The sequence below is a fragment of the Nematostella vectensis genome, chromosome 3, assembly GCF_932526225.1.
Source record: "Nematostella vectensis chromosome 3, jaNemVect1.1, whole genome shotgun sequence".
Classification (NCBI taxonomy): domain Eukaryota; kingdom Metazoa; phylum Cnidaria; class Anthozoa; order Actiniaria; family Edwardsiidae; genus Nematostella; species Nematostella vectensis.
The window spans coordinates 6932957-6955862 of NC_064036.1; the positions used below are offsets into that span (position 1 = coordinate 6932957).

Sequence of the window (22906 nt, forward strand, 5' to 3'; positions counted from 1 at the left end):
ATCAACATTAAATGCTTCCAATTTAATATATACCTATCAAAGACATCAAAGAATGTGTTTTGCCCTTGAACTAGCCCGATGATGGCCTAGATAAGACGCTCACTTTTTATTGCCTTTTTCTTTTAAAATTGATGCAATGGACTTGATAAAAACATGACGTTATCATTCTTAGCTATCACGCAGCATCAGTAATCCTAAGGAGAGGTCTAAATACCTCTGCTGTACGATCCGAGTCCAACCCATTGAAGAGCGAAGCAATGCCAAGGCACAACGTCTGTGAGAGGTTGTTAATCGCCAGTGCTTCAGCGCTCTGCAACAACAAAGCAACAGTGACTTGAAAACAGGGATATTACCAGGCGCGTAGCCAAGAATAGACGCAGTGGGCAAGCGCAGCCTGTCAAGCCTTTTCCTCTTGAAGAATCTGCAAATCGTTTGGTATCCCCCTCCTCTCTCCTAAGAAACTCCTCCAATGCAAATGGTTATCGGCGGCCTTTTATATCACTTCCACCTTGATATCAAGGCTTGCACTATTTTCCAAGCATTTCTTCTGTCAAATTGAGACCAGAAGAAAATACTTCTCGACGCATATAGCAATGTGTTATGACAGTCAAGGTCAAATAATCGGTTCCTTATAAGATTCAGTGCAAGGATACCAGCAAGGAGGAGGGGTGGGCAGAGCATATGTCTGTGATGTATATCGAAGCTAGCCTTACCACAGGTATCCTGGAGAGGGAGAGAAACAAGTGCAACACTGCCTCAGCGAACTCCAACTTCTCTCGAGTCTGTGCGGAAACAAGACCTCATCATAATCTCAATAACAAATAATATATTGCATCAGTTTGGGTAAGGTAGGGGCGATTAAAACCCTTTGGTTTGCTGTCTAAAGCCCCGTGCCAACATCACTGCTGGAATGGTTACGCTAAGTTTAGTCTAGTTCAAAGCACATACAAACGCCATAATTGATGGAGCTAGTAATACTGTCTGTTGTGGCCAGAAATGCTTGGTTCTGTTTGCACGGGGCTTAATACTATTTGGAATTGAAAGTTTGTCCAAGGAATTGATTTAAACCAGTCTCTGACGGTTAAACATTTCTGGAGAGTCACCATTGATTGCGTGACGTTACCTTGACACAGATATCCAGGGCTGTGACAAGCGAAGCAAACAGCGCATGCTCTCTAAGCACCGGTAACCATTGACCAGGGTTCGATAGCAGAATGTTCAGAATTTCGTCGATTATGAACACAGAAAGCTCTAGCACCTGTAAGACAAGGAATCTCGATCGTATCTGAAACCACAATAACATAAGGAGAGGGTGCGCTGCCAAAGCTATGGTTATCTAGCCAGCAATCGTAGTGATGGCAACAAATAACAAATTTGAGACAAGTTTAATTCAAGGTCGTTTACACCTATGTCAAATATGATCGCACTTTGAGAAGCGTGTCGTAACACGTTATGATTTGGGTATAAAATAAATAACCAAATAAGCGTAAATAGAAGCATATCCTTGTTTGTAAAACTGCAAGATTCTTGCTTTTATGAGATCATGTTTATGTAGTTCCCATAAAAAACAGCGGGCTACGAGACATGATTCTAGTTCAACCTTATCTGAAACAAGTGCACGCATTTACACAAGGAAATTTGCGATTCTTGCTTCTTTACAAGACCCTGTTTTACTCCCCTCAGCCCCTTTGGTATTCCTGGGGCTCCCTCAGCCCCTTTGGTATTCCTGGGGCTCCCTCAGCCCCTTTGGTATTCCTGGGGCTCCCTCAGCCCCTTTGGTATTCCTGGGGCTGGTAAATGCTAACCCAGGGTCAAAAAACGTTATCCAATCAAACGTCCCAATAACACTATGTATCATTGGGTTGGTGCTAGCCTGCTTTCTAGGAACCAGGCCCTGATTGATAAACTAGGCCTCACCCTATCTCGCGAGTTGTCGTTTTGTTTGCCAAGTCGTCCGTTTAGATATTCAAGGGGTTCACAAGCGAGTGGTAACAGCGCCATGGCGTAGCTGCTTTCCAGCGTGTCTGAGAGCAAAAGGTGAAGGTGAAAATAATCAGGCTCCTGAAACAGTCAGCATGAAAGCCTGCCACTCTGCCAGTCGCCATTTTGTCAACCTGGCAAAAATGTTGAGAAGGCATTCAATTCCATCGGTTGGTTAGCTTCCTCCGCAGGTACGCTTTGCCCAGAAAGCAGCAGAAAAGAAACACAGGCGCTCGGGATTCCTGTGGCTATGCGTCGAGCGTGAGGAGCTGAGGAAGTATTTGGCATTGTACCCTTCCCCCCTAACAAAGGAATTTGTCGATCACAGGAAACCCGCCAGGTTTTTAGATTCATTCTCGGTTTCTAACGTTTAGAGACGCCCGCGGAGGAGGCAGTTTGTCAGCCGCCATTTTGTTAACCTGGCAAAAATGTTGAGAAAGCATCCAATTCCATCGGTTGGTTTGGAAAAGCTATTGCAATATTGTCAATTGAATTTGGTAATTGAAATATAAAACTTTGTTTGTAGATGAATTTTTTCTCGATATTTTTATTTCAAGGTTGAATGAAACAAAAACCAAGGTGTGGCTGACAAGGGATCTTGAAACTTGAGGTTGTTTCTCACAACGACGCAGGAGCAGGCGCAAACACGCTACACAAGCGAGACTGCAGTAGCATAACTATACCTGACTTGTTCTCGCTGCGGGCATGCTGTAGGAGGATAGAGATACAGCTGAATACGGGGCTTCTGATGTGGTCCAGTAGTTGGGTGTCATTGCGGTTAGCAGTCTCCAGGACATCAACCAAGGTGACGAATGCACTGTTAAACTTTCTTAAAGCACTACAAAGGGTAACAAATCTAATTGCATCTTGTACTCTAAACCCATACCTTTCCAGAAAATCCAGATAGTATGAACCAACCCCATTCTACGATACTATCTCATACACATTGACTAGAGCATCACAGTGTACCTTTCCAAAATCTTGTCAAGATATTAAGATGAGCACCATACCTATTTCAGGTTCTAGTTAACACCAGATAATGTGAGGATATCTTATCATACACACTAACCAGAGCACCATACCTTTTCCAGGTACTACGTAAGACCAGGTAATGTGAGAATACCTTTCCCAGGTTCTAAGTAAGATCAGGTAATGTGAGAATACCTTTTAGGTTCTAAGTAAGACCAGGTAATGTGAGAATACCTTTTCCAGGTTCTAAGTAAGACCAGGTAATGTGAGAATACCTTTTCCAGGTACTAAGTAAGACCAGGTAATGTGAGAATACCTTTTCCAGGTACTAAGTAAGACCAGGTAATGTGAGAATACCTTTTCCAGGTTCTAAGTAAGACCAAGTAGAGGGCACTAAGCTCATGTGCTGCTGTCATAACCTCGGCACACACGGGGCGGGACACCTTTAAACAAAAATAAAGTCAACTACAATAACCTCCTTGACAAAGAACAATCCCCATTCCCTAGCTTGCTCAAAAGAGCTGTAGCACGTCAGTCCAACAATAACATGGCAAGAGTTCAAAATGTAGGGGACACAAGTTAGGAACATAGAATGTGTAAAAACAATCCAATAGGAAGGGACAGCTGTATTCACCTGACTTTTGAGAGCGGATAATGTTTCTTCCAGTACTTCACATCGCAGCTTAGAGTCCGTCAGACTGAATGCACTAGTCTGTAATTAGCAGATAAGGGATAGGGAAAATGTTTTGTCATGATGGCAATTTTCACTTACGCTTAGGAGGTGAAATTAGTTAGCAGCTTATAACAATTTTGATTAACGAAACTTGAAAACATGGAATTTGGAACAATCAAACAGGGGCGTAGCCAGGGCTAACGTTAAAATGTGACACTGGTTGATTTGGTTTTAATTTTAGTATCGACATGGAATCTGTTCCAGTTTGTGCTGGCCCATTTGGGTCTATAATCAATAAAGTCATAAGAAAAAATAACAAAAAATTGTTTTAATTGCAGTAAATTTTTAAAAGTGCGAGATAAGCGACAAAAAATGAATAAAGCCCTACCTCAACGGTGGCTGCGACGACAAGAAATGTTCTCCACGAGCGTAGCAGCTTCAGATGATCGTTGTCATTGGCAATGGACACCAGGGGGCTGCGTGGACGGGGAGATCGCCTAGCAACGCTCTCATCCGGGTATGCCAGCTTGACAAACTAACAGGAGGAGAAAAGATATTGAGTCAGCACTAACAGAAGGAGGAAAAAAAAAAGCCTTGAGAGCCATGCAGAGGTTAGTGATATCTAGCGCACTATGTACCTGTAATTCAGCTGCAAAAGGCTAGCAATCTCAAGAATGATACTGAAGTATGTGCAGTTAGTGAACCAGTTCTAAATCCTTACAACATCGTAAAATACCTCTCGGCTAAACTTAAGAGTTTCCGAGCAGGTTCAGTCGTCATGACAGGCCGGTTACCTTGGGGTAGGGTAGGAAAGCATTCTAAGCCCAAGGTTGGATGGACTATTAAAGCTAACCTTTGACCAGTACTGGTACCGCTGCTTAGAGATGAAGTCTTTCAAAATAGTCTTCAAGCTATCATCCAGTTGCCCACTTTAAAAAAAAATTAATGATCAGAAAAAATAGTTAGGCTTTTTTATAAAAGGCAAAAATGTTTAAATCCGCTTGAGACATATGGGTCTCCAGTAGCCTGTCATTAACCCACCTCACTAAATAGTACAACTCAAGACTCGAAACTGTCACGCACTCACCTAGCTACATAGTACGACTCCATAGCGACGATCTGGAGGCTGTAAGAACACGTCTGTAGCTGGGGCCCTGAATCCTGCCAGGGGAATCACATAATCGATCATAACACCTCCAGTCTGCTTGCTGAAACAGGCTCTCGAAAAGCCTCCCCTATACTACTAGTTCCTGTTGAGCAGGCAAGCTTGCTGGCTCTTATTTTGATTAATTCGGAAGTTCCCTGTTGCGCTGCCTAGATGGTTGCCAACTTTTACTATAGCATTTCTGATCAAGAAATTTTAAAATACATCACTCTGGGGAAAATTATTGAATCAGTGTTCCCTTGAGAAAAAGAAAGTTTTACCTCTTCGTTGTTAATGTCAGTGAAGAGTGGATGCGTCAGATTTTCCCAGAACTTTGGACTGCAACAATGAAAAAGAGAAAAAAATCAATTATTATTTTCATCATATCGCAACAAATGTATAGTAAATACAATATACCTGTTACGAATTGCGGTGAGGGCGGCATCGCGTCTGTCGAACCACAGCGCATGGAGGAGCAAGAAGGCCGCCGAGACCAGCTTGGAAGGCATGTGCACACCAGCCTATACAATATTCACGTTTTAGCTTTTATCAGCTTTAATTATTGGTGCCTTGTCTAGCACCTGTACATGGAATTTATATGTTTACACTAAAACATGCACCAAGAAAGACAGGAAAGGGCGCGTACCTTTTTAATGGGGTTGATGATGTTTAATACAGCATGCAGACAACTGTGATCGCCAAGACTCAGATGCTGCTGCAACAACAAAAAACATACATTGCTTCTGGTAATGACAGCAACGGAAAATAGGTATGAGCTTCTTGAAGTATTGCTAAGCACTCGATCACTTACTCACCGGTTTTCTTTTAGAATTAAGGTCGAGGAAAAGTTCGATCAGTCCTGGCTGTGTTTCTACTGCGGTCGCAATGAACTCCAAAATCGCCACCTTTAACTTTAGGTCCTGCAGTAGCCATTGAATAATTGAAAATAATAAATCATAACAATCGGGTAGTAATGGTAATAATGGGATACAAAACATAAGAGTTACCAAAATTATATTTCAGAGCAGCAACTGCTGATGAGATACATCAGCCATACCTCTTTAGATGATTTCAGTCTCGCGACAAAGGCGTCCCTCAAGGGTATGGCCTCGGCCCCAAAACTTGCGTACATTGACATGGGAGCAACCTGGAACAGAAACTTCTTTTAAAGCAGCAGCGTCGCGAGTGTAGACAAGGCATTACAAGAAATGAAGAGACTAACTAGACGAGGCTTACAAGACATAGACACGTTGCCAAGAGCGTGGCAAGTGTAGACCAGGCATTGTAAGAAATGAAGAGACTAACTAGTAGAGGTTCTCCAGAAAAAGACGCTTGAGCAGTAGCGTGGCGAGTGTAGACAAGGCATTACAAGAAATGAAAAGACTAACTAGACGAGGCTTACAAGACATAGACACGTTGCCAAGAGCGTGGCAAGTGTAGACAAGGCATTACAAGAAATAAAGAGACTAACTAGACGAGGCTTACAAGACATAGACACGTTGCCAAGAGCGTGGCAAGTGTAGACCAGGCATTGTAAGAAATGAAGAGACTAACTAGTCGAGGCTTACGAAACACAGACACGTTGCCAAGAACGTGGCAAGTGTAGACAAGGCATTACAAGAAATGAAGAGACTATCTATTCAAGGCTCTCCAGAAAAAGACGCTTAAGCAGTAGCGTGGCGAGTGTAGACGAGGCATTGCAAGAAATGACAAGACTAACAAGGCAAGACTTACGAGGCAAAGACGCTTGAGCAGTAGCGTGGCGAGTGTAGACGAGTCATTGCAAGAAATAACAAGACTAACAAGGCAAGACTTACGAGGCAAAGACGCTTGAGCAGTAGCGTCGCGAGTGTGGGTAACTTGCTGTCCATTCGATGGTAGATGTACGACGAAATGACCGTAACAAGCTGGCTCTGTCCCGGACTGGAAGGAGTGGGATTGCGGGGGTCCTTCAACTGCTGGATAACTTGGGTAGAGAGGGCTTGCTCTAAAGGGGAGATCTCTTCATTCTTAAAAGAGACGGTTAAAAAAAGGGGTTGTTTCTTTTATTAAACCTCATGCAAACAATACAAACATTTCTTTTGAATACAACACAAAGGAAAAGTGAGGCAAACAGTTTCAGTTTACAATAGAAACCAAACATGGTGGGTAAGAATACAGACATTGATTAGCCTAGAAATGCTGAAAGTTGTTCCTCCCAGCAATGCTTCAAAAGTTAAATGTGTTCAATGGTTGCATTTGTTATGACAACATGTACAGTTGTGTTTTGAGATGTCTTACTTTTGTAAGCCCTCTGGTTTTTTTTTCTTAGAGTTTCTATCTGTATACGAGGGAAGATTCAATTGAGATAAGGTCACTTGCCTTGTGTTTCCTATTCAGAAGCTTGCTCAACACAGAAAAGGCTAGTTTGATTAGCTGGACGACGGCTAGCGCATGGCTTCCCGTGGAACTGCAAAAGAAGACAGGTGTTGCTGGTATGGTAAAGATCCCAATTAACGGTTTCGTAATGCATGGTTTCAATTATTTGAATACCTTTCTCCAGGTGGGATTAAAAAACGTCTAATACAATGGCCTGCTTGCCCCGTTATACCTAGTCTGGTGATCTACACCAAAGTTTCACATATAACAAGCTTCTCCCTATGATAGTATGCACTGTGTCCGCCCCAGTGCTGACAATGTTAAAAAGAGGCTTTTATTAACAACATTCACGCAACCCGACTGCAACTCATTGCAGACTGTTTTTGTTCATGACACGCTGTGACGTCGTCTTTTCATCTATTAGAGTACAGACGCAAGGAAAAAAATGAGTTGTATTTGTTTTATACAACATTAAAAATGTTTTTTTAAGTTACAATCTAGTTTTGGGCAGCGTGTGTGCATGCTGACGCCAATCATACGTGTGTCCTCTAGTAACACATGGACCCTTGACCAATTAAAGCGCGATTTGCGAGTGCATTTAAATAATGCCTTTTACTCACCCGCCGAGTGATATGAGTCGGTCAACTGTATCCACCCCAGTGCAGAGGATGTTGAGAAGAGGCTGCCCTGCACTTGACTGAAGTAACGCATGGGAAAGTACGTCTGGAAGAACTGAAGCGGACCTAGGCAAACAAATTAGAGCAAAACACACAGGTCACTAACTGCGAGTCATATTCACAATACATGCAATAGATTCACAAAGCTTAATTGATATTTGCATTGAATTTCTTGCTTCCCTGAACCTATACCTCACATCCCATCACGTGTTCCTATACCTTATCACATGTCTTGTCTCTTCAACCTCGTCCCAGTCCATCTCATCTCTGCTCTCATTCTTCGACTTTTCCAAGCGAAGTCCAAGGACCGCATTAAAAATCTCAAGACATTTCTCACCTTTGAAACAATGGTTTGGTTTATAATATATCTCGCATAAATTGAACTGTTGGCAAATATGAATCGACATTGCATTGTATTTTTCTCAATAGCGAGTTTTATAAACCCTTGGTGATCTTCCAAAACTATTTTGCAATACTGTTTATTTTTGACATCTAAAAAATACTAGATAGGGATTTGAGTACAAGACCTTGATCAAACTGCTTATCTCCGTTGTAAAAATCTCCCCCTTGTAAATCATTGGAAATTCATCAAGTCATCTCATACCAATCTCCTCTCTGTCTTTCACATCAGTGAAGCGCCATTTGTGGAAACCAGTGAACACCTCCCGAATGACAAACACCACACAGGCAGCCAAGTCCAGGAAATTCACTGGCTGCTCTACGTCCTCGTGTGCCTGACCAATACCACACACTAGCTGCAAACACAGGTGGAGGGTTGCCACAGTGACGGGGAAGTGACCAGAAGGCTGCTCACGTGCATTCAGTATGGCACCCAGGTTACCATGGGCAATGTGTATGGAGCTATTGACAGAGATCTTGGTAAGTTACTTAATATAAGGCTGCTCAGGTGCATTCAATATGGCACCCAGGTTACCATGGGCAATGTGTATGGAGCTATTGATAGAGATCTTGGTAAGTTACTTATTAATATAAGGCTGCTCACGTGCATTCAGTATGGCACCCAGGTTACCATGGGCAATGTGTATGGAGCTATTGACAGAGATCTTGGTAAGTTACTTAATATAAGGCTGCTCACGTGCATTCAGTACGGCACCCAGGTTACCATGGGCAATGTGTATGGAGCTATTGATAGAGATCTTGGTAAGTTACTTAATATAAGGCTGCTCACGTGCATTCAGTATGGCACCCAGGTTACCATGGGCAATGTGTATGGAGCTATTGACAGAGATCTTGGTAAGTTACTTTACTTAATATAAGGCTGCTCACGTGCATTCAGTATGGCACCCAGCTTACCATGGGCATTGTGTATGGAGCTATTGACAGAGATCTTGGTAAGTTACTTAATATTTTTATGCCTAAGGGGACCATATTTTTCACATTCTGACTATTAAAGGAGAGGTTTCATGATTGGTGACCATTAATTTGTTTGTGAATCTGTTGAAATCTTGGTAAAGTTTGTCTGGTTGAAGCCAAAAGGCAGTTTACCGTAACAATGGGAAATTCCAAGTTTACGTTCACAGAACTTTTCATAAAATAGAGATAAAAAAGCTGGCTGAAGTCGTCTTTCTTCCTGTAAGCCTTTTAATTTTATAGCATTTCTCCATTACAATAGAAGATATATTCCATTGTTTGTTATATTAACACAAAAACACAAAAAAAAACATAAAGATTATGTCTTAAGTAGTAGATTTAAAAGGTAAAATTTTGTAAACCTGAGGATCCAAAATCTCAGCAAATTTCTGGAAGCGCCCCCAACCCCTCCCAATTTTTATTGTTTTGGCTATCAATATGAGATTGGAAAAGATTAGATATGTCTTGTATGACTACACATATGTCCTGCATATGACTACAAGCACGTTCTACACCCATGACTTACTCAACGGTAGACTGGTTGTGACTTGTGTGAGCAGATGTACAGTATGGGAGGAACCCTGTTTGCTGAAGACCAAACCAGACCTGGAAAAATGACATCGTAAATGACATTGTATTTGCTTACAGATCAAGTGTAATCTTTTACCTGTAAGGGATCATGGGAAGCTACAGTTGCTAGGCAACGCAAACAGGAAGCAATCAGACCAAGTGGAGGGCTGGGACTAGGGCTGCATCTGGTGAAAAGATGGATTAACAGGAATTTATTATGTATTTTTAAGAATTAAAGAGATTGATCCAATTGTTCATGTCCCACGCAGGCTTTTATATAAAGGATCTAATTCATCTATAGATAAAAATTTCTACAAGGAGTAAAAAAACAAACCTCAGAAACTTAACAAAAACAAGCTTTCAATAATAATCTGTTAGTATGTCAGTTTTTGGTACTTCCTAATGTACAGTCCCTTTTGTAGTCTATTAAGTGCAACACGCTTAGCAGAGGCCTTTATTCAGGGGAAGTGCTTCTTCATATTTTCTTATTAGTTGAGGAGCTTATTTGGGGGAGGCGCTTATGTGAGCAATTACTGTATCATCTGGTATAAAAGCACATTTTAATAGCGGAAATGGTTTGTTATAATGTCAACATAGTCTTGAATGGCCTTTAACCACTAGAAGTTACCTCTGCACAATCAGATGCAGTCTGGATATAAATGGCCCCAGGTCTGCTTCTTTAGACCAGTTGTTCTTCAGGATCTCATTGATAAGGTCGACAGTGGCGATCACCCTCTCTCCCTCTGTGCCTAAAACAGAAATGACTATCACTATACACATTGTATCACTACTAATCAATAATAAAGAACAGAATAAAGGGGAGTGGAGTATGGCATGGGTGTGGCTACTTACTGGTCCCTGTGCTGACAGACTGCAGATAGGAATCAATCTCAAATAAAAACAGCTTCCAGCCAGAGTAGCGATGGCTCCACTGAACTACAGCAGAGCCTGTGAAGAATCATACAAAGAGGGCAAAACAAAAGGTCAAGTTGTTACAGCAAAGAATCATTTTTGTATTGTAAACCAAGCACTGGTATTCAGCTGTGCAGAATCAAATGGCAGTGTTTGGTGAATTATATTCTAGATGAAGATCTATACCACAAGGGTATTGTGATTATCATAAACAAAAAAGGATATTGATGCGATGATACCCTGACAGTGGCTCTTACTACACTGTACAAACATGTTGTTAGGCATTAAGAAAGCACCAATGGTAATGCCATTGACTGGCAAGTGAGACATGCCAACCTTGATTTGGTATGAGAGCGCCTAATGTCCCACTGTCAATCACAATGTGCTGCTCGTTTGAATACACTAGAAAGGTAATAAAAAAGGTGAACCATGAGTCAAAACAAAAACATAAACTCGTAGTCAGAACAAGGAAGCTACGTAACAGGTACAATGATACTAAAAATACAATGTGTATCCAACAGGGAAAGAGGGGCCAGCTCTGTGAGTATTCAGATTGTGGGTAGACCAGTTTATCAGGCTAAAGAGGCACTACAAATCATTTAATTGTGAAGATTTATATATCCAGGAAAATAGAATTTACAGTAGAAACTTCAACTGGCATAAGAAAAAACTTCAGTATTGAATACGCAAAATAAATGTCAAGCCTTTGAAATAAGAAAGTTGGACTGATTTCCAGGCTTTTCCTTACCATTCTTATAGAGCACTTTGGGAGTAATGATCTTCCACACTTGGTCATCCCCTATGCAGTCCACATCACCTATTTTATTCTCTCTGAGTTGCTCCGTGTAGGAGGACAAGCAAGACACATACTGGAACACCTGGAACACAGCCACAATGAAGACACACAATGAATGACTGGAACACATAGTTACAAATACAAGACATGTTCTGGAACAGCTGATCACAGTCTAAATGAAACACATACTAGAACGCCTGAAATATATAGTTACAAATAGAAGACTAAACGACTAGAACACATAGTTATAAATAAAAGCCATCTTTATGAAGTCCTGGAACACAGTGACAATAAAGACACAGACTTGAACACCTGGAACACAGTTACAATGAAGACACATACTGGAATGCCTGGATCACAGTTACAATGAAGACACATACTGGAATGCCTGGATCACAATTACAATGAAGACACATACTGAAATGCCTGGAACACAGTTACAATGAAGACACATACTGAAATGCCTGGATCACAATTACAATGAAGACACATACTGAAATGCCTGGATCACAGTTACAATGAAGACACATACTGGAATGCCTGGATCACAGTTACAATGAAGACACATACTGAAATGCCTGGAACACAGTTACAATGAAGACACATACTGGAATGCCTGGATCACAATAACAATGAAGAAACATTACTGGAATGCCTGGATCACAATAACAATGAAGAAACATTACTGGAATGCCTGGAACACAGTTACAATGAAGACACATACTGGAATGCCTGGATCACAATTACAATGAAGACACATACTGGAATGCCTGGAACACAGTTACAATGAAGACACATACTGAAATGCCTGGATCACAATTACAATGAAGACACATACTGAAATGCCTGGATCACAGTTACAATGAAGACACATACTGGAATGCCTGGATCACAGTTACAATGAAGACACATTACTGGAATGCCTGGAACACAGTTACAATGAAGACACATACTGGAATGCCTGGATCACAATTACAATGAAGACACATACTGGGATGCCTGGATCACAATTACAATGAAGACACATACTGGAATACCTGGATCACAATTACAATGAAGACACATACTGGAATGCCTGGAACACAGTTACAATGAAGACACATACTGGAATGCCTGGATCACAGTTACAATGAAGACACATTACTGGAATGCCTGGATCACAATTACAATGAAGACACATACTTGAACACCTGGAACACAGTTACAATGAAGACACATACTGGAATGCCTGGATCACAGTTACAATGAAGACACATACTGGAATGCCTGGATCACAGTTACAATGAAGACACATACTGGAATGCCTGGAACACAGTTACAATGAAGACACATACTGGAATGCCTGGATCACAATAACAATGAAGACACATTACTGGAATGCCTGGATCACAGTTACAATGAAGACACATACTGGAATGCCTGGAACACAGTTACAATGAAGACACATACTGAAATGCCTGGATCACAGTTACAATGAAGACACATACTGGAATGCCTGGATCACAGTTACAATGAAGACACATTACTGGAATGCCTGGATCACAATTACAATGAAGACACATACTGGGATGCCTGGATCACAATTACAATGAAGACACATACTGGAATGCCTGGAACACAGTTACAATGAAGACACATACTGGAATGCCTGGATCACAGTTACAATGAAGACACATTACTGGAATGCCTGGATCACAGTTACAATGAAGACACATACTGGAATGCCTGGAACACAGTTACAATGAAGACACATACTGAAATGCCTGGATCACAGTTACAATGAAGACACATTACTGGAATGCCTGGAACACAGTTACAATGAAGACACATACTGAAATGCCTGGATCACAGTTACAATGAAGACACATACTGAAATGCCTGGATCACAATTACAATTAAGGCACATACTGAAATGCCTGGATCACAGTTACAATAAAGACACATACTGGAATGCCTGGAACACAGTTACAATGAAGACACATACTGGAATGCCTGGATCACAATAACAATGAAGACACATTACTGGAATGCCTGGATCACAGTTACAATGAAGACACATACTGAAATGCCTGGATCACAGTTACAATGAAGACACATACTGGAATGCCTGGAACACAGTTACAATGAAGACACATACTGGAATGCCTGGATCACAATAACAATGAAGACACATTACTGGAATGCCTGGATCACAGTTACAATGAAGACACATACTGGAATGCCTGGAACACAGTTACAATGAAGACACATACTGAAATGCCTGGATCACAGTTACAATGAAGACACATTACTGGAATGCCTGGAACACAGTTACAATGAAGACACATACTGGAATGCCTGGATCACAATTACAATGAAGACACATACTGGGATGCCTGGATCACAATTACAATGAAGACACATACTGGAATGCCTGGATCACAGTTACAATGAAGACACATACTGAAATGCCTGGATCACAGTTACAATGAAGACACATACTGAAATGCCTGGATCACAATTACAATTAAGGCACATACTGAAATGCCTGGATCACAGTTACAATAAAGACACATACTGGAATGCCTGGAACACAGTTACAATGAAGACACATACTGGAATGCCTGGATCACAATAACAATGAAGACACATTACTGGAATGCCTGGATCACAGTTACAATGAAGACACATACTGAAATGCCTGGATCACAGTTACAATGAAGACACATACTGGAATGCCTGGAACACAGTTACAATGAAGACACATACTGGAATGCCTGGATCACAATAACAATGAAGACACATTACTGGAATGCCTGGATCACAGTTACAATGAAGACACATACTGGAATGCCTGGAACACAGTTACAATGAAGACACATACTGAAATGCCTGGATCACAGTTACAATGAAGACACATTACTGGAATGCCTGGAACACAGTTACAATGAAGACACATACTGGAATGCCTGGATCACAATTACAATGAAGACACATACTGGGATGCCTGGATCACAATTACAATGAAGACACATACTGGAATGCCTGGATCACAGTTACAATGAAGACACATTACTGGAATGCCTGGAACACAGTTACAATGAAGACACATACTGGAATGCCTGGATCACAGTTACAATAAAGACACATACTGGAACCCCTTGAACACATAGGTAGATACAAATACAACAAATATGGTGGAAGTCCTGAAACATATAGTCACGTCCACCCTGTCACACCCTAGAACATATAGTCAATGCCCACCCTGTCACACCCTAGAACATATAGTCACGCCCACCCTGCCACACCCTGAAACATATAGTCACGCCCACCCTGTCACACCCTAGAACATATAGTCAATGCCCGGAGCACATAGTAATAAATATGAAGCACATACAAATACAAGTATGAGCCATGAATATGCCCTGAAGACAAAATGATGAAGTATTTATTTGAAAAAAATTCCACCATTTCCCTCCAACACTGCGTTGGAAATTAGTTAAACAATCATTAGAAATAATCTACCAAAAATTTTAGCAAAATTCCTACTCTAATCATAGCATTTTAAGGATAGCCCAAAGCATCCATTCCTATTGGCTTATTCAAGTGAGTACTGTAGCTTTTACTCAAATATTGAGTATTATATTGAATACAATACACCAAAAACTGGAAATCGACTCTGCCAAATTTTCATCTTTAATAAGACTTCTTCAGGGCAGACTTAATTATATTGAGATATAGTATTATAGTAAATTTTATTTTTTTAAACAGTAAAAATAGTTTACCAATGATAACCGTCACGAATGGCACATCATGGCAATGTTTTACCATATAATGCCATGGCTTGCCATACTATGAGTATGGCACCTATTGGCATGTCATGGCAATGTTTTGCCATATAATGCCATGGCTTGCCATACTTTGAGTATGGCACCTATTGGCACATCATGGCAATGTTTTGCCATACATTGCCATGCTTACCATGGTCCACCAAAGTGTTGCCATAACCTGCCATACATTGCCATGACGTGCCATGGCTTGCCATGGTCCACCAAACGTTTAGTGTGGCGACCCATGGCAATGTTTTGCCATACACTGCCATGGCTTGCCATGGTTTACCAAAGTATTACCATAATCTGCCATACATTGCCATGGTGTGCCATGACTTGCCATGAGCATGGTAGTGTACTGATATGACATGCCATTGTCTACAATGGATTGCTATGGGTCGCCAATGAGTACCGTTATGTGCTTGATATAATTCGTGATGGTATGTATTGGTGCTACAACCCTTATTAGTGACACAAGGACTCCACTTTGATATTCGTGATGGTTATCATTGACGGTAAACTGTAAAAATGAGTGGTTGATCAACATTCTTTAAGTGTATTAATTCGTTATTGTAAATGATCTGACCAACTCTCACCTTTGCTGCAGACTCCTCTTCACCTGCTAAGGATTTCAGAAGTTGGAGAAATGGAGAGAATTGAAGAGGAAACCTAATAAACCCAGAAAGTAAAGACATTAGTGTATGTGTACCACAAAATTGTGATTTATATGAATTGATGTCCTGCACACTAACAATGGTTAAAGCGTAAGGATTTACAATGCAGACAGGAATGATGCATTTATCAAGAATTACATTCAACAATGATTACAAATGATTACATTTACAATCACAATGACAGGGAAATGCTGAAGTTCACTTCAAAATGTCTTGGAAACCCTTTAAAGCTTTTGAAAGGGGGACAATCAATACATCACTTACCATTTGGCAGCTGACTTTAACAGTAAACCAGCACCAGCACTCAGGTTCTATTAAAAAGAGAGAATTCATTAAAACTCCAAGTACAGAAGCCCATGGCCACAAATCTTGAGACAAAAAATTAAAAATATGGAGGAAACAGCAAATGAATCCACAGTACAAATGACAACCCCTGCACATTTTCCAGATACCTGCCTACCCCTTTGCCGGTTCTAGAACAGAAGGTTATTACAATTAATCTACTTACTGTGTCCCAGAAATCAATGCAAAGCCCCTTTTCCATCAAAGCAAGAGAGAGGACTGACACAAGCAGCTATAAGGGATAAAAATACAATAACAACAAACAATTGATTACTCTTGTCAATCTGGGAATGCACTGTCAAGTCCCAAACGTTGGACCACTTGAGTAGTAGAAAAAACCATACAGTACATAGGGTTCCAAAAGTAATCAACTCATGGAAAAATATCTCAGAGATATTTGAAGGAGTTAATCAATAGACAATACTATCCTTTACTTTTTACAATGCACACCTTAATATCACCTAGAGTGTCCTCCTGGAAGAGACCTAGTACAATGAACATAAGCCCATACACAAGGCTCTTGCATATGAATGCCACAGGCTGTAGAAAAAGCACAAAATTTACTGTCATAGGATGCAAAAATAACATGAGGTTAATTGCTTTAAGGTTGCCCTTACTACTGAGGTCGCTTGACATGATCAATAAACTATAAGTGTCAGATTTTATGAATTATCAACACAAACATATTTATGTATTTTGAAATCCTTTTAGACTCCAAGCCGACTTGTGTAACACTGTTGCTGTGGCTATATTTGAATATCAGGAAGATACATTGACAATTTTATGCTCTTAGCAACAGAGTGGAGTAATTTTTATCATATTAAATGGATCGAAGTTCACAGTGATTCAGACAGATTTTAATTGGTTCAAGAGTACCTTATTTGCACTTCATCATCATTCAATTTATTTTTGGCAGCACTAAAGATTTATCATATAGCTGTCACAAAAGTTGGCTGCAGAGTTTTTTTAATCTCAAAGCAATAACATTCAATGATTACAACATTACTTCTCATTATTGGGAACTTACACTTGAAGCAGAAAAAGCCTCAAATGTCAGCATACTCTCCAAGTACTCAAAAACATGACACTGAAGAGCCTTGCTTCCAATCCTGCGTACTGCCTGCAGTGGTCACAGTTAGAGGATGAGAACAATGTGTAACAAAAACCTACTCTTATTTTTTTATTCACAACAGAGGATATTATTCTTCAAAGAAAAATCATGTTTTAAAATGGCTAGAATTCTTCTGCAGGGTAAGGTCTACTCTCTGTGGTTATTCATCAACCCACCATTAAAGGAGAAATGGAAAATGACAAAAAGGATCCAATATGAATCGTTAATGTTGCTTTTTGACATTTTGCTGGATATTTGACATGATATGCATACTTTATATGCACAAGTGACTCTGACTGTACCATGACCGCTGGCATGGTGATCAATAATTTGTTTAGTTCAATTGGTTAGAACCAAGACTACTGCTTAAGGTACCGTAATACAAACAACAAAATGGTACAACTTTTGTGGTAGCATTGCTGCAAAAAAAATTTGTAAGTGACCTTGCTCGTTCACTCCAGCGCCTACTTTTGTCCCAGCAAGTTTTTTGTTGCAAGTTGAGAAAGTTTGCTGCAGAAAGTAGAAGATGGTTCTTACAAAACTCAAAGATGTACAGTGTAGCCCATATTACTACATCAACCCAACTTGTCTCGCAGCAGTGTCATGGAGGAAAACGATGGCTGATCAAAAGAACAAGTCTATCTAATGCTGCGACAAAAGTTTGTATGCCGGTGGTAAAACGCGCAACATTGCCGTCAAACTTTTTTTTGCAAATGCGACCATAAAAGTTGCTGCTCGTATTACTGTACCTTTACAACTGGTCTGCAAAGCAAATTTACTCCAAAGTCAATATGTTTTTAATAGTACAGAAGCTGTAACTCATAGCCTATGAGTTACTAAACTAATATAATACACTATCACTAAGACAATAGTCTTCAATTTCTTGGGGGAAAGTCTTTTGAGTATTGTGAGTAATGTTCAAAATACACCAAAATCTGGAAATCGACTCTGCCATATTTTTTTAGCAGAGTTGATTTCCAGATTTTGGTGTATTTTATTCATTGTACGAGATCGCGACAGTTTGGGCTTTTTGATTCTATTTGTGAGTAATGTTCAAGTGCACTTACTTAATTGCACAAACTACCTGTTCTTGGTCTGTTTCCATGGTGACATATCTAAAGACAGCCCAGGCAAGCATGATAGGGCCATGTTGTGGAAGGTCCCCCCAAGTGACAAATATTTTATCAAGCTCCTGCAAAGAAAAAAGCCAAAAAAGAGAGGAATAATTCATTGTCATCAGCAATGCTCAATAGAAAAACCCTGATATATTCAGTTCTTACCTCTATAGTTGGAGGGACAAGTGGTCACAAACTGGAGGTTGGCATTTTATAAACTCATGAAAATGGATCAATTTAATCCTAATGGAAAGACAACTTTCCATTTATGTAGCTGCTAGACATTTTTTTTTAGTACTAATGGTACGGCATTTATGCTCAATTAATATATACTACATAAAATAAGACAATTAGTCATGGGTATTGTATCTACACACCTCAATTATTGCTGGTTCTTGGACGATATGATGTTTAGTAAAACTGGGAAATTAAAAGATGAAAATAATATATATATATATATATCTTATAAATTAATGGTTCTTCACGCACTCTGAGGTTAGTGTGCACAATCTGCATGCTCACCTTCCATCATCCATATGGTTCCTAAGACCCTCAAGATCAAATGACTCAATCAGAACCAGCACTTGCAGATAACTGTGAAGGCAAAGAAGAAAGCAAAATGAATATATCTTCACTAGAGAGTGGCGTGATAGCTCAGTCGTCTGTCACAAGAGGACCAGGGTTCAAACCTAGCTCAGGATATTATTCCAGAGGTGTTCAGGACAGTAATTTCCTCATCTTCTCTAAGAACATTAAGCCAGAAATCCCATCATTAACCTAAATTGGGGGCCCAAAAGAACCACTGTGGGGCGCTGGCCTGTGGTACAATCTTAACATTTTTAACAGGAGGGGGCCCAAAAGACCCTTTCAATTCTCTCCTGTATTTTGATGTCTCATACATTTACTGTTTTTGTTGCTGCTAGAAGGGAGGCCTGGGCCACCTGGGCTATGCCCTTGGGGCCGGTTGCACAAACCCTGGATAACTCTTATCCACCGGTTAAATCCTTATCCAGCAGATAAAAGTTATCCGAGTTGCGTGATTAGGTTGCACAAAGCCCGAATAAAAGTTATCCAGCGGTTAAAGTTATCCGGATGATAGGGGTCTGATAAAATCTTATCCACCGAATAAATGTGAAGAAAAAACAAAATGGCATCTTGCTTTCAAAATTTTTTGTAGAATTCAGATTAATTTTAGACGCAGTGAAAGTTGAAACACATGCAAACGACGACCTTTACTGTTGGTAAATTTACAATGAACTACGGACTTACATGCAGCTTTGGCAGGACTGGAATCAAACTATATTGTCAGTTTTTTCGAGAAATGTGACTCCCAAAGACAGGAAGAAGATAAACACTATCCCCTGTGATCATTCAATGATTTACATGCACTTTGCCTCGATAAACTGTTTGTTTTCTGGCACTTTTAGTAGCTTTTTCAACGGTCGCCATTTTGTTTGAAGGAAAAACAGCGCGCGCTTTGCATATTTACCATGGAAATGGGAAGCCATTTAGTGGTAAATGATGGCTATTCAGCGGATAGTTATCCAGCGTTCTATCCACGCTTTGTGCAACGCTATTTTATCCGCCGGATAACTATTCACTGGATAGGGATCTTATCCGGCGGTTAGCACCTATCTGGCGGATAACTTATCCAGGCTTTGTGCAACCGGCCCCTGGTGCTTACCACAGACATACACTCTTGGTCTTCACACTGATGAGTACATTATTGATTTTGTCTCACATTATTTATTTGCACTAAACAAATACATTTTTTTTTCTGTTGTTTTTTTTTCCACCCATGAATTCAAATAACATGAGGAGCGCTTGGACACACCTTATTTGTGGGATCAAAGCTTCTGCTCTGCCATCAAAGATATGCCTATTGATTTGTCTCATACCAAAACCTTGGGACTGAAAGGAAACACAGTCAAATCAACAAGCAATGCATATGATATGGCCATTTTCTCCCATGTCAAGTAAGGAGTGTAACATGTACTAGTCCTCTCCAGAATAATTCAAAATGATTTAGCAGCTTTACTTTCAACAGCAATGACTATGATGTTAAGACCAACATCATTACCAATTACATTATTGCCATTCATTATCATGTGAGCTACATTGTAATGGTTTCTCTGCTAGCAGAGGCTTTTTTCTCTGTATTTCTCTGAGCTGGCATTTGCGAGGAAAAATACAGAGAAAAGAGACCCCTGCTAGCAGGGGAAGTAATGGTACACACCTGGAAGAACTTCACAGTCTGAAGGAGAGAGTCTGGAGGGTGGAGAAAATCTTTATAATGAAGCAACATCACTTCCAGCAAAAGAATCTGAAGCAAATAAAATATCATGCAATATCACTTGATACAGGGCTTCTGGAATTACACGGAAAAAAACTCAAAATTATGCGGGATTCTTTGCTAAATTATGTGCTAAATTACGTGGAAAATCAATCGTTATGCGCTAAATTACGTGGGGATTTGCAATACATTTTTCTTTAAAAATTCAAACCAGTTTTAACAATTTCAGACCAAGAAGCATTTCAAACCACAACAATTACGCACTAAATTAAACGGAATATCAACTGTTACGCCCAAACTACATTTTGTACCGAAGGAAAGCAAGAAATAACTTGAAAAGGTTTATTTTTTGTGCGAAAATATCTTAGGCAAGTTTTCATTGGCTCCTAGCCACCAGACAATAAAAAAAAGGTATTTTATTATTTGTCCTAGGCCCCGCAGTTTAGCAAAAAACCCCTAGTCATTTTATTTGTTTTCAAAATTCAGTTCGAAATACAGTATCGCACTCTTACGAAAAATATCTGTCTTTTTTTACGAGAAATAGAGGTAAGAACCCTAAAAGAATACATCAGCTGTGCACTTAAATGTTTTGTCTTTCAAAATTTAGCCAAATTACGCGGGATTATGCGGAAACTTGTGGATTACGCGGATGACGCGGGAAAAGCCCAATCACGCGCTTACAAGCGTGTAATTCCAGAAGCCCTGTTGATAGCTTTAACTTGTTGTCATGAAACTCTGGGGGCTTCCCTTAAACAATAATGTAGAAAGTATATAATATAGTCAATCCCAAAAGAAATGAATTTTTAAAAATTGCGCAGAGTCATATGTGTCTTGTTTCGAATACATTTTAATTTATAGTCATATGACTGTACCATTTGGCCTACACAATAGATAAAGTTTAGATTTCTCACTATTAAAAATGGATGAATTCTATTTTTTTGTGCAAGAAAGTCCAGCAAAAAGGAAATTGTAAATTGAATGCTCAGTTAGTTTGTTAACTTGGGAGATTCTTTTTCCTTGATAAGTTATTTAGCATTTACTGAAATGTATAACACAATATTGCAAAACCTCCATTCAATGTGCAATACCTGTTCTTGTAAATACTGTAGAGTAAGTTTGCAGTTTCTTGTCTTCTCCTACAGTAAAGGAAAACAACCACAAAAAAATCAGTTGGTAAAACAAGATTTAAAAATAAAATGCTTCATTTTGTGCACCCACATACAGCAGAATCAATTACATACAAGAACTAAAGTGTACTTGGCACTACCAAAATACCATTCACCATCATTCTGTACCTTTTAAATAACCACCAGCATCATCCTAACCATGGCCTATCAGAGCTTTTAAGCTCGTAATTTTTACAAGGTACATGTGTGCAACCAGTTTTGGGTTTTGAGTTGCTTACGTCAAATTTTAGTCAAACAGAGCCTTAGGTAAATTGGAAGTGCACGCTTACAGTACACTGGCCATTTGATTAGCTTTACAACTTTGTTTATACATTTTGCTGCTCATTTAATTAGAAATAATATATCATAATTTACAGACCATTGAAGTAAACATAGCCTACCCAACACCTTTTTCTTGATACAAAAATAGTGAGGATTAGATAGATAGTTTTGAAGTGAAGAATATTTCAAATCCATTGTTTGTATGTGCACGAATTGACGTTAACAAGCCACCACCATAACTAATAATAGAAGTTCAACATACCAGAGATGATGGAAGCTGGGTTGTTTGAACTTGTGCTGAACAGCATGATCGGTATTGTTCCATAACCTTTATGAATCAAAATCACAGGAAAAATACTGAAATAGCAATATTTGTGCACAATGAATATGGTTTATTTAGATATAGTGATAACAGGTAATACAGTCTGAATCATTTTTTTTTTGGGGGGGGGGGTCCCTTGCCATATCGATGTTCATTGTTTAACTTCTGTATGTGTATCTTATTATTACTATCTGTCACTATACCTTTGTTATCAGGGTGTTATTATCTTGCAGGCCATTTAGGCACTCCATGAATTGTTCCTACAATTCAGCAATGTAATATAAGTTTACATTGGAGACGGACTGAGTTGGTTATGCAAACACTTGTGGTTCAAGACTTTTA

At 39.7% G+C, this 22906-nt stretch overlaps 1 protein-coding gene across 2 annotated transcripts in view; it reads right to left on the bottom strand.

Annotated features, from left to right (window-relative positions):
• LOC5513624 (nucleoporin NUP188) overlaps positions 1 to 22906 on the bottom strand; it is a 33423-nt gene that overhangs the window by 4365 nt on the left and 6152 nt on the right. The window contains exons 7-45 of one of the 2 annotated variants that reach the window (XM_048724634.1): positions 22768 to 22824; positions 22505 to 22570; positions 21883 to 21930; positions 20738 to 20824; positions 20336 to 20412; positions 19024 to 19095; positions 18879 to 18921; positions 18471 to 18578; positions 17303 to 17395; positions 16726 to 16815; positions 16442 to 16507; positions 16198 to 16244; positions 15856 to 15928; positions 11403 to 11532; positions 10991 to 11056; positions 10595 to 10690; positions 10371 to 10491; positions 9840 to 9927; positions 9699 to 9778; positions 8406 to 8662; positions 8021 to 8138; positions 7745 to 7867; positions 7128 to 7215; positions 6584 to 6775; positions 5824 to 5913; positions 5582 to 5686; positions 5413 to 5478; positions 5184 to 5287; positions 5048 to 5105; positions 4710 to 4783; positions 4476 to 4551; positions 4011 to 4157; positions 3584 to 3661; positions 3307 to 3392; positions 2664 to 2818; positions 1918 to 2024; positions 1124 to 1258; positions 714 to 782; positions 215 to 310 (exon numbers count right to left, since the gene is read on the bottom strand). In XM_048724634.1, coding sequence (XP_048580591.1) covers positions 215 to 310; positions 714 to 782; positions 1124 to 1258; positions 1918 to 2024; positions 2664 to 2818; positions 3307 to 3392; positions 3584 to 3661; positions 4011 to 4157; positions 4476 to 4551; positions 4710 to 4783; positions 5048 to 5105; positions 5184 to 5287; positions 5413 to 5478; positions 5582 to 5686; positions 5824 to 5913; positions 6584 to 6775; positions 7128 to 7215; positions 7745 to 7867; positions 8021 to 8138; positions 8406 to 8662; positions 9699 to 9778; positions 9840 to 9927; positions 10371 to 10491; positions 10595 to 10690; positions 10991 to 11056; positions 11403 to 11532; positions 15856 to 15928; positions 16198 to 16244; positions 16442 to 16507; positions 16726 to 16815; positions 17303 to 17395; positions 18471 to 18578; positions 18879 to 18921; positions 19024 to 19095; positions 20336 to 20412; positions 20738 to 20824; positions 21883 to 21930; positions 22505 to 22570; positions 22768 to 22824 — 3732 coding nt within the window. Of the gene's footprint in view, positions 1 to 214; positions 311 to 713; positions 783 to 1123; positions 1259 to 1917; positions 2025 to 2663; positions 2819 to 3306; positions 3393 to 3583; positions 3662 to 4010; positions 4158 to 4475; positions 4552 to 4709; positions 4784 to 5047; positions 5106 to 5183; positions 5288 to 5412; positions 5482 to 5581; positions 5687 to 5823; positions 5914 to 6583; positions 6776 to 7127; positions 7216 to 7744; positions 7868 to 8020; positions 8139 to 8405; positions 8663 to 9698; positions 9779 to 9839; positions 9928 to 10370; positions 10492 to 10594; positions 10691 to 10990; positions 11057 to 11402; positions 11533 to 15855; positions 15929 to 16197; positions 16245 to 16441; positions 16508 to 16725; positions 16816 to 17302; positions 17396 to 18470; positions 18579 to 18878; positions 18922 to 19023; positions 19096 to 20335; positions 20413 to 20737; positions 20825 to 21882; positions 21931 to 22504; positions 22571 to 22767; positions 22825 to 22906 lie in introns of both variants that reach the window. The other variant, XM_048724633.1, reaches the window with a different exon arrangement.